General features: G+C 50.9%; 2 protein-coding genes across 2 annotated transcripts in view; one reads left to right on the forward strand and one right to left on the reverse strand.

Annotated features, from left to right (window-relative positions):
• mark4b (MAP/microtubule affinity-regulating kinase 4b) overlaps positions 1–3,811 on the forward strand; it is a 20,838-nt gene extending 17,027 nt beyond the window's left edge. Inside the window, exons 4-5 of the mRNA XM_062473523.1 lie at positions 857–2,861; positions 2,919–3,811. Of these exons, the coding sequence (XP_062329507.1) occupies positions 857–1,294 (438 nt within the window). The 3' untranslated portion in view covers positions 1,295–2,861; positions 2,919–3,811. The remainder of the gene's footprint in view (positions 1–856; positions 2,862–2,918) is intronic.
• Positions 3,812–4,219: 408 nt separating this feature from the next.
• Positions 4,220–8,828, reverse strand: ckmb (creatine kinase, muscle b). Its single transcript, XM_062472494.1, has 8 exons — positions 8,726–8,828; positions 7,217–7,426; positions 6,838–6,992; positions 6,535–6,667; positions 5,858–6,029; positions 5,427–5,550; positions 4,903–5,092; positions 4,220–4,716 (listed from the first exon to the last, which is right to left on the reverse strand). The coding sequence occupies exons 2-8, from the start codon at positions 7,404–7,406 to the stop codon at positions 4,538–4,540; spliced, it is 1,143 nt and encodes a 380-aa protein (XP_062328478.1). The 5' UTR covers positions 7,407–7,426; positions 8,726–8,828; the 3' UTR covers positions 4,220–4,537.
• Positions 8,829–16,151: the final 7,323 nt, after the last annotated feature.

Consider the following 16,151-nt stretch of genomic DNA (forward strand, 5'->3'; position numbering starts at 1 on the left):
TCAGTAGAGAGATGTTGTGTGATGGTTGAGCTTCTCCTGGGATGCCCTGGGAAGCAGCTGTGTACCGGAAGGTAAACGTGTTGTTGTTGTTGTTGTGTAATCCTTGTTGTTGTTGACTCTCGTGTCCTGATGTTCTAAAGCTGTGACTCACAATAGGATCTGGAACTTCCTGGTTCGGGTGCACTTCATTTGGCTTCCGTTGTGCAATGAAACCAATGGAAGCGATTAAAACACACGTAAAACGCTGCCAACTGGTGCACCCTGTGAGCTAAAACAATCACATTCCTCACGGTGGAGATGTTGTCAGCCACAGATTAAGAAGAGATGGCAGTTAGTCAGATTAGGAAATTAGATCATGTTAGATGATGATGTTAGAAGCTTATTTGGCAGCTCTGCAAACCAACTTTGTATGATAATAATTTATTGTTTTTCTTTATTTTTTTTCTTCTCACTCTTCACCTACACACACCACTACACCCCTCTCCCACCCCTCTCACTCTAACCCCTCTCCCACCCACCCCTCTCACTCTCACCCCTCTCACACTCACCCCTCTCCCACCCACCCCTCTCACTCTCACCCCTCTCACTCTCACCCCTCTCACACTCACCCCTCTCCCACCCACCCCTCTCACTCTCACCCCTCTCACTCTCACCCCTCTCACTCTCACCCCTCTCACTCTTACCCTCTCTCACTCTCACCCTCTCTCACTCTCACCTCTCTCACTCTCATCCCTCTCACTCTCATCCCTCTCACTCTCACCCTCTCTCACTCTCACCTCTCTCACTCCCACCCTCTCTCACTCTCACCCCTCTCACTCTCACCCCTCTCACTCTCACCCCTCTCACTCTCACCTCTCACTCCTCTCACTCTCACCCCTCTCACTCCCTCTCACCCCTCTCACTCTCACCCCTCTCACTCTCACGCTCACCTCTCTCACTCCCACCCTCTCTCCCCTCCAGTCGCCATCTACCTGGGCATCAGAAAGCGCCCGAGCCCCGGGCCCCCCGATGCGGCTGGGATGTGAGGGTCCGCAGCCCGCGGGACCCTGCGGAGGTGGTGCTGGCGCTGCGGGAGGCAGCGCAGGGCTGCGGCTGCCAGGTGCACCTGGCCGGCCCCTTCCTGCTGTCCTGCACCCACGGGGCGGCCGGGGCGCGCGTGGCCTTCGAAGCGGAGGTGTGCCAGCTGCCAGGGGGCCCGGCGCGCTCCAGCGGGGTCCGCTTCAAACGCCTCTGGGGAGCGCCTCTGGCTTTCAGGGACATTGCGACCAGAGTGTCCAAGGAGCTGGAACTCTGAGGGAGGGGCTTAGAGAGGGGCGGGGCTTGGGGAGGGACTAAGGGGGGGAGGGGCTTAGGGGTGGACGGATGACCGGAGGAACAGGAGAAGGAGGAAGGCCAGACCATATGAGAGAACTGACATTTTACGTCCACCCCTTCAGCTCCCCACCAACCTCATTCGCCCCCCCCACACACACCCGCTTGTGTCGCTAGGGCGACGCTGATAGAAAGCCACGGACGGAGACCTACTAGTGTGCAACCTTAATCCCCGCGACTCGAGTACGATCTGTGACCTCTGACCCCTGCTTAGACTCCGCCTCCTCGGACGCGACCTTTGAACCCACTGATCTCCGACTGTTTATTATTAATTTTTAACATTATTATTTTGGATATTTCCAAATGAAGATGTTGTATTTGTCATGATCACTCAATTATTTTTTTGTTGTTCAATCCTTTTTGAGAGCTGCTATTTAAAAAGGTTTTCAAATTTGTGTTTTATTAGTTTTTTTGTTGTTTCTTCCTTGATTTAGAAAGAGCGAGGCCCCTTCAGTTCAGACCTCCGGCCTGTAGGGGGAGACATGCAGAACTGCAGGCAACACTAACTGAATGACGCTGGAATGGAACGCCACAATCCTTAGACCTCACTTCCTCCTCTCGTGTTGTACCTGCCAATCCCAGCTGTTTGTTGAATGCTTACCTAGTGTGTGTCTGTGAGTGTGTGTGTGTGTGTGTGCTAGTTGCAAAGAAGTGAACTGCCTGAAATCGACGTCTGAATGGGATCATGGTGGTGATGATGATGATGATGATGAAGATGATGGTGACTGCTTTTCTGAGCCACATTCTCATGTCTGTTTCAGACGTGAAGGTACTTGTTTACCTGGTCGCACTTTAGTTATAGCAACACCACCTCCCACACAGGCCTCCAGCAGGTACACTGACTCCTGGGTCACATGATCACAGGCCTCCAGCAGGTACACTGACTCTTGGGTCACATGATCACAGGCCTCCAGCAGGTACACTGACTCCTGGGTCACATGATCACAGGCCTCCAGCAGGTACACTGACTCCTGGGTCACATGATCACAGGCCTCCAGCAGGTACACTGACTCCTGGGTCACATGGGACTTCAACGGATATTCCAAGATGGCCGTGCACCTGGTCGTACGTCTTCGTACCCAGACAAGGAGCTTCTTTCTCAACTTCACGCTAAAATCCCGCCTGCGGCCATTTTGAAAAAGAACAAAAGTTACTCACAGTCCGTAAAAATACTTGATGGTGTGAACCAGCCGTAAGATTTTCTAAACTTGATTTGTTGTATAAGCTCATAGTTTTTCTAGAAGGTGCTTGTCAGGTTCAGGATGGTAAATATGATGTTTCCACAGTCCCTGGAAAGCTTTCTGCCATGTTCCAGGTTTACACACACACCTTCTCTCCCCTTGAGTCTGCCTGTGACAGGAAGCAAAGGTTTGTCTCGTAACAAACGTCCAAATCTGATTATCTCCCACTTCTCCCAGAAGAATTCCTGATGACCAACCAGACTTGTGGATCGGTATGTGTGTGTGACGGTGTGTGTGTGTGTGTCACGGGTATCTGTGTGTGACAGTGTGTCGCAGGGTGTGTGTGTGACGGTGTGTGTGTGACAGGGGTATGTGTGTGTGACAGAGTGTGTGTCACAGGGGTATGTGTGTGTGACAGGGTGTGGGGTGTTTTAGAATGTGATCCTGCATCACCTCTTCTATAAATGACCACCAGTCGAAGGTCACGAAGCCTGTTATAAAAATCCTGTTATAAAACCAGGCTGGCAGAGAGACAGACAAACTAGTCTAAACAAGCACTTGTCTCTCTAAACGGTTGTCGGCTTGTTTGTTATTTCATCTCTTATGATTGTCTTGTAATAATAGTAAACGTGAAGGTTTGACCAAGGAGGACAGAGGAGCAGACCCTGAAGGATCCACAGCTCTGTCATCTTCAGATCTTTAGGATCCACAGCTCTGTCATCTTCAGATCTTTAGGATCCACAGCTCTGTCATCTTCAGATCTTTAGGATCCACAGCTCTGTCATCTTCAGATCTTTAGGATCCACAGCTCTGTCATCTTCAGATCTTTAGGATCCACAGCTCTGTCATCTTCAGATCTTTAGGATCCACAGCTTTGTTATCTTCAGATCTTTAGGATCCACAGCTTTGTTATCTTCAGATCTTTCCCCTTTTCAGTTCAAGCGAAACGCTACGCAACCACCGATGTCTTAAAATGTGAAATTTGAAATTTAGGGCTAATTTATTCATCTGTTCTGTCTAGAAGTAGGGCCACATCAGCTCCCCTAGATACAGCTGAACACTTCTGACTACATTCTCAAAGAGTAGGAGACACTGTAGTGTGTGTGTGTGTGTGTAAGGTTGTGTGTGTGTGTGTGTGTGTAAGGTTGTGTGTGTGTGTGTATCAGGGGGTATCTTGAAATGACCTGCAGTCCTGCATGTCTCAACAAACAATGTGTGAAGCAAAAATAAATTCTTCTTTCAAACTCTTTCAGAAACAACCAGCTCTGGATGTTTGTTCTCATTCTACCTGAGCGTGCAAGAGTGTGTGTGTGTGTGAGCATGCAAGAGTGTGCGTGTGTGTGTGTGAGCATGCAAGAGTGTGCGTGTGTGTGTGTGAGCATGCAAGAGTGTGTGTGTGTGTGTGTGTGTGAGCATGCGAGTGTGCGTGTGTGTGTGTGTGTGAGCATGCAAGAGTGTGCGTGTGTGTGTGTGTGTGTGAGCATGCAAGAGTGTGTGTGTGTGTGAGCATGCAAGAGTGTGCGTGTGTGTGTGAGCATGCAAGAGTGTGCGTGTGTGTGTGTGAGCATGCATGTGTGTGCGTGTGTGTGTGTGTGCGTGTGTGTGTGTGTGAGCATGCAAGAGTGTGCGTGTGTGTGTGTGTGAACAGCAACTTCAGACTGCAGGGGTTGATCGGTACATTGAGGCTTTTATTTGCTCAGTTATGTGATACAACCAAAAAAGGTGTTTGAACGTTTCGGTGCATGCACACTGTTCAGGCGCGGACCCTACAGCGTGAAGGTTTGATCCCAGGGTGTTACAGATCGGATGGGAAAGTCGTTTTCAAGATGTCAGAAGAGAAGAAGAGTTGCTGAAATCTGAGAGAAGTTGTGTCTTTTTTTTTGTTGCGTTTTTCCTCGAAAAGGCCGTAGAGAAGGTACTTTAGTCTAAGGCTGCTCGTCTTTTATCGTACAAAAAGGAAAGATGGCGTCGGCGTCATGTCCGCTCTACTTCTGGGCGGGGATCATGCCGTCGATGGCCTCGCCCTTCTCCAGCTTCTTCTCCATCTCCACCATCAGCTTCACACCGTCCACCACCATCTGGACCTGGGCCACCTCGGAGGAGCCCAGACGATCGGCGTTGGAGATGTCGAACACTCCACCCACGGAGGCGGTGTCCACACCACCTGGGGAGGGAGGGAGGGAGGGAGGGGGGGAGGGAGGGAGGGGGGGAGGGAGGGAGGGAGGGAGGGGGGGAGGGAGGGAGGGTACAGGCATAGATGAGTTTCTCCATAGTCATGCTCAAATGTCACCCAGTACACGGTCTGTGTGTGTGTGTCCTTCATGTGTGTTTGTGTGTGTGTGTGTCCTACCTGTTCCGCGCTTCTGCAGACGCAGCCTGCCAAGGATCTCGTTAAACTTGGCGTGTGTGCTGAGCTTGGGCAGCTTGACGTGGACTCCGCCGCGCAGGCCGGTTCCCAGGTTAGAGGGGCAGGTGAGCACGTAGCCCAGGTGCTCGTTCCACATGAAGCCGTGGTTGTGCTTCTTGAAGACCTCCTCAATCTGAGGGGGGATGAGGAGTGGAGGGATGAGGACCGGAGAGATGAGGAAGAAAAGGGGGGAGATAAAATGTGAATTTCTGAAACTCTTCCCAAGACAAAATCATGTATCATACGTAGTAGAAACATACAAATATAATTGAACACATTTAAATTAGACTTCATCACACTCTTTCCCCCTGATTGGGTTATTAACCACTTATGTAGAGAGGAACCACAAGTGAGACATAAGATACACGACAATGTTCATGTTTGGAAAGCAAAGCTGTGTGCAGGGTGCATTTGTTTTCAGACGAGGTGTGCAGGGTGCATTTGTTTTCAGACGAGGGGCAGCTGACCTTCTGCAGGCCCACGCAGAATCGTCTGAAGACCTCCTTCATGTTGCCGCCTTTCTCCATGGAGATGACGCGGAGGTGATCCTCCTCGTTCACCCACACCAGGAAGCTCTTCTGGTCGTTGTGCCTGAGGGGAGAGGGCAGGAAGGTTACACAGACACCCAACACTCTGGACACACACACGTACCGCATGTGTACAAACAGATATATATATATATATAAATACAAACAGTTATATATTAACAAACATACAGACTGCAAAACTGTTACACCTCTGATATACTTGATAACACAGGACATAACTGTACTTGCAGTTAAATACTTAAGTGTGTGTGTGTGTGTGTGTGTGAGGATGAGGAGTGTGTGTGGGAGGAAGGGGAGTGTGTGTGCGTGTGTGAGGACATGCGTGCGTTCGTGCGTGTGTGTGTGCTCACCAGATGCCTCTGCCGTCGGGCCAGTCACGGGCCATGCCAGCAGAGAGCAGCAGGGGGGACACGGGCTTGTCGAACAGGAAGTGGTCATTGATCAGCTGATCCTGCTCAGCATCTGTCATGCCTGACAGGGGGTAGTACTTCCCCTTGAACTCACCCTCCAGGGTGGCCAGGGCTGGGGGAGGAGAAGGAGAGGATGACAGGGGAGGGGAGGAGAGGAGAAGGGGAGGAGGAGGAAGAGAGGATGACAGGTGAGGGGAGGAGAAGGAGAGGGGGAGGAGGAGGAAGAGAGGATGACAGGGGAGGGGAGGAGAGGAGAAGGAGAGGGGGAAGAGGAGGAAGAGAGGATGACGGGGGAGGGGAGGAGAGGAGAAGGAGAGGGGGAGGAGGATGACAGGGGAGGGGAGGAGAGGAGAAGGAGAGGATGGGGGAGGAGGAGGAAGAGAGGATGACAGGGGAGGAGAGGAGAAGGAGAGGATGGGGGAGGAGGGAGGGAGGAGGGAGGGAGGAGGGAAGGAGGAAAAGTGAAAACTCAACCCAGACGCCTCAAAACACTCCGACCCTTGCTTCCTGTCGACGTTCCGTCTCACCGCTAGAATGCGATTCTTTTTTCAAATGAGCCCGTCCCAAGTGAGGCGCTTAATCACGTCGTCATGACGGCTTTGTGACGTCACACTCACCCTCGATGGAGAGCTTCTCCACCATCCTGCGCTCGCCACGGCTGTTGTGGGGGGGCAGGGTGTAGCCCTTGATGCTGCGGCCGGTACGCACGCGGCTGCTCAGCACGTAGGCGGGGTCCAGGTCGTCTCCTCCCTGAGGGAGCACAGAGGGTCAACGCTGGGACAGCCGGTGCTGTCGGCCATGTTGGCTGTGCAGTGGTTGGTGCTGTGAGTGTGTGTAGGGCCTGTATGTGTGTGTGTGTGTGCGTGCGTGTGTGTGTGTGTGTATCTGAGTGAGTGTGTATATGTGTGTGTGTGTCCTACCTTCAGGTTCTCGAAGTTCAGGTCGGTCTGGTGCTTGTCGGTGGGCTTGTAGCCGCCGTGACGGTCGGAGATGATGGGGTCGAACAGATCCTTGAAGACCTCGTAGGACTCCTCGTCACCAGCCACACAGCCGACGGTCATGATGAAGGGGTGGCCTGGACACGCAAGGCATCATGGGTAAGCAACTACAGCCGTCATGTTACCAACCGCTTGGAATCTCGTTATTTTATTATTTCGCTCAGGGAAAATAGCCGCTGGAATGTAAATGTTGTGGCGGATGTTTTGTGTGGAAACATCTTGAAATCACCCCACCTCCCCCTCCTCCCCCCTCCACCTCCCCCTCCTCCCCCCTCCACCTCCCCCTCCTCCCCCCTCCTACCAGGGTTGTCCACTCCAGTCTGGATGCAGTCATCCAGGGTAAAGCCACTGGGCGTGGACTTGCCCCTCAGTTTGTCGTACAGCTCCTTGTTCACCACCTTGGCCATGTGGTTGTTGTGGAGTGACAAGTCTGGGAACTCCTCGTCCAGGGAGAACTTCATCTTGTAGTCATTGTGGCAATTCTTCGCCATGGTTGCACTCGTCACACCGTCTGTGGGTGGCAGGAGGGAACAACGGGGGAGAGGGGAAGGGGGTGGGTAGAGCGAGGGAGACAGGGAAGAGGGGGGGGGAGAGGGGGAAAGGAAGGGGAGAGTGTTAGAACCGGTAGGTACACTTGTCGACATTAAAGTGACACACGCTCACACACAACCCAGCCCTGTCTTCAGACCGCCTGGACACACAACCCAGAGGAGAACCCAAGAACCAAAACTGACCAGTCGTCAGCGTCCAAACACAGCTTGAATAACAGATAACCAGAAGGTAAAGAAACACCCAGTCGAAACACCCAGTCAACCTAATATCTGACCAATCCAGTCCCAGTGCTGGGCCGTGTACCGTGTGATGTGTACCGTGTACCGTGTACCGTGTGGCGTGTACCGTGCGGCGTGTGACTGTGCAGGGAGTCTCCCAGAGCTCTGTCTATCAGCCTCCGGGCCAGGAGCAGCAGCAAGCGTGTCCTCATGTTTCTGACTGCAGGACAGCCCCAGCTGAACAGCCCCAGCTGAACAGGGTATTTATAGACCGCCCCTACACCCTCCACCCTACACCCCACACCCCAAAGAGATTTGGGTCTGGGCTACAGATTGACGCTGGTCCTGGTTCTGGTTCTGGTTTTAGTTCAGATTCTCTTTTTCCCAGAAGGACACACCTTCACAACAACAGTGTCTATCTATATCTCCACCTCTCCACCAACAAATACAACTGTCCCCAACATTTCTGCAGAACCAAATTAGCTTGTTTTACTTTTCAAATGATCGCTCGTATCTCATATCTCAAATACCGTCCGTCCGTCATCTGCCGCTTGTCCGGGGGTCGGGTCGCGGGGGCAGAAACCTAAGCAGGGATCTCAAATACCATCCCCCAAAATCCACTATACTGAATACAGCCATCTCTAATGGAACCCCAGCTGGTCCCAAAACAAGCTTTCACCACCGCTCTCAAACCAGCCAGGACATTCTGACACAACAGCCGTCATATCCCCTCTCCAGGCCGGGCCTCTGGGACATCTCTGTCCTCCCCCTCTCCTCCCCCTCTCCTCCGCTCTAGGCTGAGACTACACGCCGCAGGAAGAGAAAATCCGCCCCGAGGAAAACTCGACTCCAGGAGAGCAGGAACCTTTGTGTTAGGATGAGGTGCGATAAAAAAATCAAAATAAAAAGTCCTTCTGATTGTTCTTCTTGTTTCTGTGGATCCCCAAACCCTCCCCCACCCTCCCCCACCCTCCTCCACCCTCCTCCACCCTCCTCCACCCTCCTCCACCCTCCCCCACCTCAGCGCTGGGAGCGTTTACCTGCACAGAAGGGGGAAAATGTAACAGCTCCTGGGATTAGTTCCTGTTCACCAAAGCCAATGTAAGGGTTGCCCAACTCTGCCAGGTGGAACGCTTCAGCTCTTATACTCACACCTCTGCTCCCATTGGCCAGTTTGCCTCCGCATTCCTGCCCCTGATTGGACAGCTGCTGTCTCTGCCTTCTGGTTTAGTTTGTAAAAGGCAAAAGTGTCTCGAGATGGCACGACAGCTGTGCCCATGCCCTCACTGCCAGCTCCCACTCACACTCACACACGCACACACAAATACATACACACACACGCACACACGCACACACACAAATACATACACACACACACACTCACATACACACGCACACAAATACATACACACATACACACACGCACACACAAATACATACACACACTCACATACAAACGCACACAAATACATACACACACACACACATACACACACACAAATACATACACACACGCACAAATACATACACACACACACACAAATACATACACACGCACATACATACATGCACCCACACACACAGGCAAGCACACACACACACGCAAGCAGATACACACATGCACACACATATTCCGTGATTGGCTACGTGACATAGAGTACTGTGGTCTGGGGCCTGTAAGCAACAGTGAAGTAAAATGACGGGTGTGAAATAAACACAACACACTGTGTCTCTCTCCCTCTCTCTCTCTGTCTCTGTCTCTCTCTCTCTCTCTCTCTCTCTGTCTCTGTCTCTGTCTCTCTCCCTCTCTCTCTCTGTCTCTGTCTCTGTCTCTATGTCTCACTCTTTCTCACTCTTACTCTTTTTGCTCCCCCCCACACACACACCCTCTCTCTCTCTCTCTCTGTCTCTGTCTCTCTCTCTCTGTCTCTCTCCCTATGTCTCTCTCTCGCTCTCTGTCTCTGTCTCTCTCTCTCTGTCTCTCTCCCTATGTCTCTCTCTGTCTCTGTCTCTCTCTCTCTGTCTCTCTCCCTATGTCTCTCTCTCGCTCTCTGTCTCTGTCTCTCTCTCTCTGTCTCTCTCCCTATGTCTCTCTCTCTCTCTCTCTCTCTCTGTCTCTCTCTCTCTGTCTCTCTCCCTATGTCTCTCTCTCGCTCTCTGAGGACAGTTTCATAAGTGTACAGAGGGGCCCAGGGGGTGAAAATAACCAGCCTCTTGGATTACATCATGGTGACCGTAGACCTGATGAGATATCAGGAACTCTCTACCAAAACACTCCCTCCGTCTCTCTTTCTCTCCCTCTCTCTCTCTTCCTCTCTCTCCCTCTCTTCTGGTTGCCCTGCCCTGTATCTTTCTAGGGAAAACTGGGATCTGGTGAGCCACAGTGATTGGTCACAGATCCTAGAGAGGTGTGATGTGCTCGACAGAACCCAGAGAATCTTCCAGGATGCCTTCAGTCACATCTACAGTCCACTCAGGGGGAAGCTGTTGTTCAAAGTCAATGTTGTGATTAATCAGATTTCACACAAGGTTTGATAATGTAGTTAAGCTGTTCATCCACACAGCAGCAATAGAACAGCAGAGTGAGACCACAGAACAGGAAGTCATTTGAGGTAACAGGAAGTGTTTAAGCAGGACAGTCGCTCCCATTGCTCATCTCTTCCTCCACCTAACCTCATCTCCTTTTTCTCTTATCACTCCCTCCATCTACCTCCTTACATCTTTGTCTCTGTCTCTCCCTCTCTCCCTGTCTTTCTGTCTCTCTCTCTCCCTGTCTCTCTGTCTCTCTCTCTCTCTCTCCCTGTCTCTCTGTCTCTCCCTCTCTCCCTCTCCCTGTCTCTCTGTCTCTCTGTCTCTCCCTCTCTCCCTCTCCCTGTCTCTCTGATGTTCTGTCTCTCTCACTCTCTCTCTCTCTTTGTCTCTTTCTGTCTCTCTCTCTCTCTCTCTCTCTCTCTCTCTCTCTCTCTCTCTCCCTCTGTTTCTCTCCCTCTGTCTGTCTATCTCTCTCTATCTCTCTCTAACTCTCTCTGTCTCTCTCTCTCTCTCTCTAACAGCCCCAGTGTGTTTCCAGCAGTGTGTGTCTGGTCACCCCGAGCAACAGTACTCACGCATACCTGCGGTGTCGTAACCACGACGACCTGTGTGTGACGCAGGCTGCTGTCATCACAGCGGGATGGAGTTATGGGATGAGGTGGGGGGGGGGGGGGGTCACCCTAACCACATAATCCACCTGAGGTTTGTTATTTATTGAGTTCCCTAATGGAAGGTGCTTATATCAGTTGTGTGTGTGCATGTGGGCGTGTGTTTGTGTGTGTCTGTGTGTGTGTGTGCATGTGGGTGTGTGTTTGTGTGTGTCTGTGTGTGTGTGCGTCTGCTAAATGACAAAAAAAAAAGACTAAATGTGTGTGCGTGCACCGTGAGATAGAAGGTACCCTTTCTCTAAATCAATATCCAGGATCCAGTTTCACAGCTATGGCCTGCTTCTTCCCAGCCCCCTGACATGCAGCTCAAATTAGTCCCTCACCCCCCCCCCCACCCCCCTTCTCTCCTAAATCTCCCTCCTGTCAGCTCCATCCATCCTGCCACCATGAGAGCAGGTAATGTTGAACACTGCGTTCCTCCGACAGTGTTCTTTCCTGTAGCTGGTTTGACAGCCCTGTCAACAGTGGCAAAGCTCCCCAATAAACCTCCATCCTGATAGGCAGAGTGTCTTGGTGTTTACATGTCGTGGACCAGACGTCTTGCGGGGGCCTAGCGAACTTCTAGAGACAAAACCATCTAGAAGCAGGTGGTTTCAGGGTTCTCTACAGAACCGGAAACACACCGGTCCAGGCTGCTTCCTGGAAGCAGGTGGTTTCAGGGTTCTCTAGAGAACCGGAAACACACCGGTCCAGGCTGCTTCCTGGAAGCAGGTGGTTCTGGTGTCTCCGACCGGGACATTAGCAGGGAGCCGAGAGTTTGAGGACCGGGTTTGGGTGGACCTGGGCTGGGGCGTTGGGTCTAACGACGCCCCTGGACCTGGGTACTCCCTGTGCATTTCAGGATCAGGCTTCTGTCTGGGCCGAAGCCATAAGCCCAGTTTAGCTGCCTTCTTGTCCTCTGGTAGGAAGCTGGAGAGAGGAGGGACGGTTATGTAAGCAAGGAGAGGGGGAGGGTGGGGGAGGAGAGGGGGAGGGTGGGGGAGGAGAGGGGGAGGGTGGGGGAGGAGAGGGGGAGGGTGGGGGAGGAGAGGGGGAGGAGAGGGGGAGGGTGGGGGAGGAGAGGGGGAGGGTGGGGGAGGAGAGGGGGAGGGTGGGGGAGGAGAGGGGGAGGGTGGGGGAGGACAGGGGGGCTGGATGAGCAGGTGAGGAGGACCCCATGAGCTAATAAACACCCACCCTGTAACCCTCTGAGGGGGGAGGGCGGAGGGGGGGGGTCTTTTTACACGCTCAGGAACACAGCTGTCCGGAGCCTTTGGAATGTCAGGGAATTTGTGGACGTGTGTGTGTGTGTGTGTGTGTGTGTGTGTGTGTGTGTGTGCGTGCGTGCGTGCGCATATGGAGAGAATTGTATTTTACTTGTGTTCTATTTGTTCTCAGCGGGGAACAGAGATATTTCTGCATGTGACAAAGTGAAATAGTGTTCGTATGTTGATCCGGCCGTGTGCTAGGGAGAGGGTTCCGGTTTCATGGCGTCCTAGGGAAAGATCGAGTGTTGGAACATTATAACACTTTGCTGGCTGACTGGAACATGGAGAACTCTGATCTTTGGTCACGCAGGTTTAAACTCATTGGCCTAGAATGTTCTGATCACCATAACCTAAACATGCTTCTTTCCAACAGCATGGCAACCAGAACATCTAAAACAGTTTTACCCGACAGAGAGAAACCTCCCAAGGTTATGGGTGTAACGTTTGAGAGTTTTCATTGACTGTCTAGGCCAAAACCCAGACAGGAAGTGAAGCCACCCACCCAGGAAGTTGCAAACAGGAAGTGAGAACCGGCTCGACTCACACCTTCTTTGGAATCCTGAGCCAATCCCTGACCTCGAGCCTTTGAGCGTGTTCCAACACCGACACTTAGCAGCGAGAAAGATGCATGTTGGCAGTATGCTGGAAGCTGCAAATAGACGCTGCCGTTGAAATGCGACTCCGAGGGGAGGGGAGGGGAGGAGAGGGGGGGGGGAGGGGGGGGGAGGAGGGGGGGGGGGGGTGTTTAACTGAACCCTCTCTTAGTGAGTATGAAGATGAAGACTTCAGGTGATTCAGTTCCTGATGATCCATGATCACATCCCACAGGTAACATCTGTAAGTTCTAAACATAAAGGCCCTTCTGTCCTGACCTGACTGCAGACTGTCACAGGAGGGAGTCACATGTTAGCATGTTGCAGACTGTTAGCATGTTTAGTCCTCCACTGGATTCTCTTCTCTTGAAAAAAAGAATCGCTTTAATCATTGATACATGATGGTACAGCTCTTCACATTGGGAGACAGTCATTGTTGCTTACAATACATGTAACATCCAATCAAATAAAATAATTAGGATGAGGGACACACTGATCAAGACATAACCAGAAAGAATATCATCCACTCAATTAAAGGTGGTTATGACTTTAGATCCCTATGGGCATAGAAACTGACCCTACGGACTACCAGAGTTTATACAGAGTATGCATACTGTAAATACTATCAAGTGAAAATGATATAAGCTTCTGGGTAAGTTGGCGCTAGTTGGAGAGGACAGAGAGGATTCTGGATCACACATCTCCCCTGGGGTCTTCCACACAAACACCAGAAGATTAGATTGGTCTATTCCAAATGGTGAGCAATTCATCTAGCCAATCAGAAGATACGGAGGGTCCTTTCACATTCCTTCAGCCTATCCGACGCTTTTGGCTGAGGAGTGACTTGTGGGTCCACTTGTGTGAGAGCGAAGCACCCACAGGCAAATGCCTCGCATATTCTGCATCATGCGTAAACTACACATGGTTTTGGAACGAAACGCTTGTTAAAAAGAATTCCTCTTGGAGGTGGTGTGAGGGGTGTGTGAGGGTGTGAGGGGGGTGTGAGGGTGTGAGGGGTGTGTGTGTGGGGGGGGGTGGATCACGCTTCCATTGAAACCCAAGCTGGTTTAGACATGTGGAGACGATTGTAGGCGTGGCTGTTCCCCTTGTGGGCGGTCGGGTCGAGGTGGGGGCAGGGGTGGGGGTCGTCTATGTTTAGGACCTCGAGGCAAGACTTTCCTTGGCTTTCTGCCAGCTCGGGTGATTGAATTGCATCGACTCAGCTGTCTGTCTGTCCGTCCAGATAGCCTGTCTGTCTGTCTGCCTGTCCGTCCCCCAAACCTGGGCCAGAGGCCTGGTGTGTTTGTTACATTCGTGAAAAAAAAATCTGAACTTTTTCATGAGTTAAGGTGATGCCATTCTGGTAAACGTTTGATTCTTAAAACACAAAACGTTTATGATTGAAAGCTAAGTGCAACTTCTACACATCACACAACCCGAACCTCTACACACACATTCACACTCCTGCAGCTGTCTTCCATGATGACATACACCTGTTCAAGGCACACCTTTTGCTCCCTCTCTCTCTCTCTCTCTCTCTCTCTCTCTCTCTCTCTCTCTCTCTCTCTCTCTCTCTCTCTCTCTCTCTCTCTCTCTCTCTCTCTCTCTCTCTCTCTCTCTCTCCCTCCCTCCCTCCCTCCCTCCCTCCCTCCCTCTCTCTCTCTCTCTCTCTCTCTCTCTCTCTCTCTCTCTCTCTCTCTCTCTCTCTCTCACTCACTCACTCACTCACTCACTCACTCACTCACTCACTCACTCACTCACTCACTCACTCACTCACTCACACACACACACACACACACACACACACACACACACACCGCTCCAGTCCTGGCAGGAGACAGCTGTCCAGTGGTGCCAAAGCAGCTCCACACAGACACATTAAACCCGTTCTCTGCGCTTAACACATGCTTCGTACAAACGTACCGACCCTCTGGGTCTTGAGCCTCAATGCCGACAAAGATCTGTAGCACACACACACACACACATACACGTTGTCTAGCATCCATGAGCTAGCCTGACCAGCTAATTAATCAGTTTCACCTCATTAGGTCAAGGATGACAGGAGTTCTGCCTGGTTCTAGCCCAGGACAGATTCATGACATCCGGGAGGTGATTTGATAATCTAACGATGTTGATGGACTGGTAGATAAATGGATATAAAACCGGAAGTGTTGATGGTGTTATTTTCACATCACACATGTCTAGGGAAGAATGGTCGTACTCCGTTTCATTGGGCGGTCTGGATTTAGAAAGGGTCAGGAGCTAGAGGCATGATGGTGTAGAAATCGCCGATGACTGTGTAGAGGCGCTGACCTTTGACCTTTGGGGGAAAACGAGGCCTAGCGACCTGGCCGGTGTGTCCTTACATGGTCGAGGCCTTGCATGGTCATCACATTAGCCAGCAGCTGAATCATCAATCAGCCTGCTCGTATAACTGTCCTGTCCTCCACACACACGTGTATACACACAAGTACACACACATATACACGCACACACACATATCCACACACATATCCACACACACACACATATACACACACAAACAGTTGTTTAGTTGCCAATGGATGGCCTAATGGATGTTGATGTTAATGGCTATATGCTATATGTCACCAAATTACCACAAGCACACACTTCCTGATAAGATTAGGGAGTCAGGTGGCTGAGCGGTTAGGGAAGCGGGCTAGTAATCTGAAGGTTGCCAGTTCAGTTCCCGGCCGTGCCAAATGATGTTGTGTCCTTGGGCAAGGCACTTCACCCTACTTGCCTCGGGGGAGAATGTCCCTGTACTTACTGTAAATCGCTTTGGATAAGAGTGTCTGCTAAATGACTAAATGTAAATGTAAGATTGCATCGATGATGGCTTATGAATTACTGGCAGAGATGGCAGAAAAGTCCACACATCCTTCACTCAAGTAGAAGTACTACTCATGTTTAAAAAGACTCTGGTAAAAGTTGAAGTGCTGACTACACTTTTTCACTCAAGTTCCAGTAAAGAAGTATGAACTCTGACATACTTAAATAAAAAGTAACCATTACTAACGGTTTTAGTGTCTCTAAACCTTACATCTGGACCTCACATCATATTAATATAATTAATAATAATTATTAATAATATTAATAATTCAGGGATCTCAAGTCTAACATATTCGCCGTGAGACTCACGCATTTCAACAATTTCTCACGCAACACCTTGTATTTCTCACGCTGCCCCTCAACCAACCTAAACCTTCAAGGAAATTATACGATAAGATTATGTCATATTCAAATCATTATGAACAGAAGAAAATATGGTGTGGCCTATAATTTAAATAAAATATAACTACTGCTAGAACGAGTACATTGCTTGTATGACGAGCGTTTTTATTTATATCGCTTTGTTTGTTTTGACTGTCTCGGTGTGTCGGTCCCGTTACCGTAGGGTTCCAG

Source organism: Osmerus eperlanus, chromosome 11, assembly GCF_963692335.1.
Source record: "Osmerus eperlanus chromosome 11, fOsmEpe2.1, whole genome shotgun sequence".
Taxonomy (NCBI): domain Eukaryota; kingdom Metazoa; phylum Chordata; class Actinopteri; order Osmeriformes; family Osmeridae; genus Osmerus; species Osmerus eperlanus.

Bases quoted from the DNA above. Each gene is read 5' to 3' on its own strand.
- ckmb (XM_062472494.1), bottom strand. From the start codon at position 7,406: ATGGCGAAGAATTGCCACAATGACTACAAGATGAAGTTCTCCCTGGAC. The intron at 6,668-6,837 runs GTAGGACACACA...GTGCTCCCTCAG, and splicing joins TGAACTTCGAGAACCTGAAG to GGAGGAGACGACCTGGACCC. The intron at 5,093-5,426 runs GTCAGCTGCCCC...ATCCCCCCTCAG, and splicing joins TCTGCGTGGGCCTGCAGAAG to ATTGAGGAGGTCTTCAAGAA.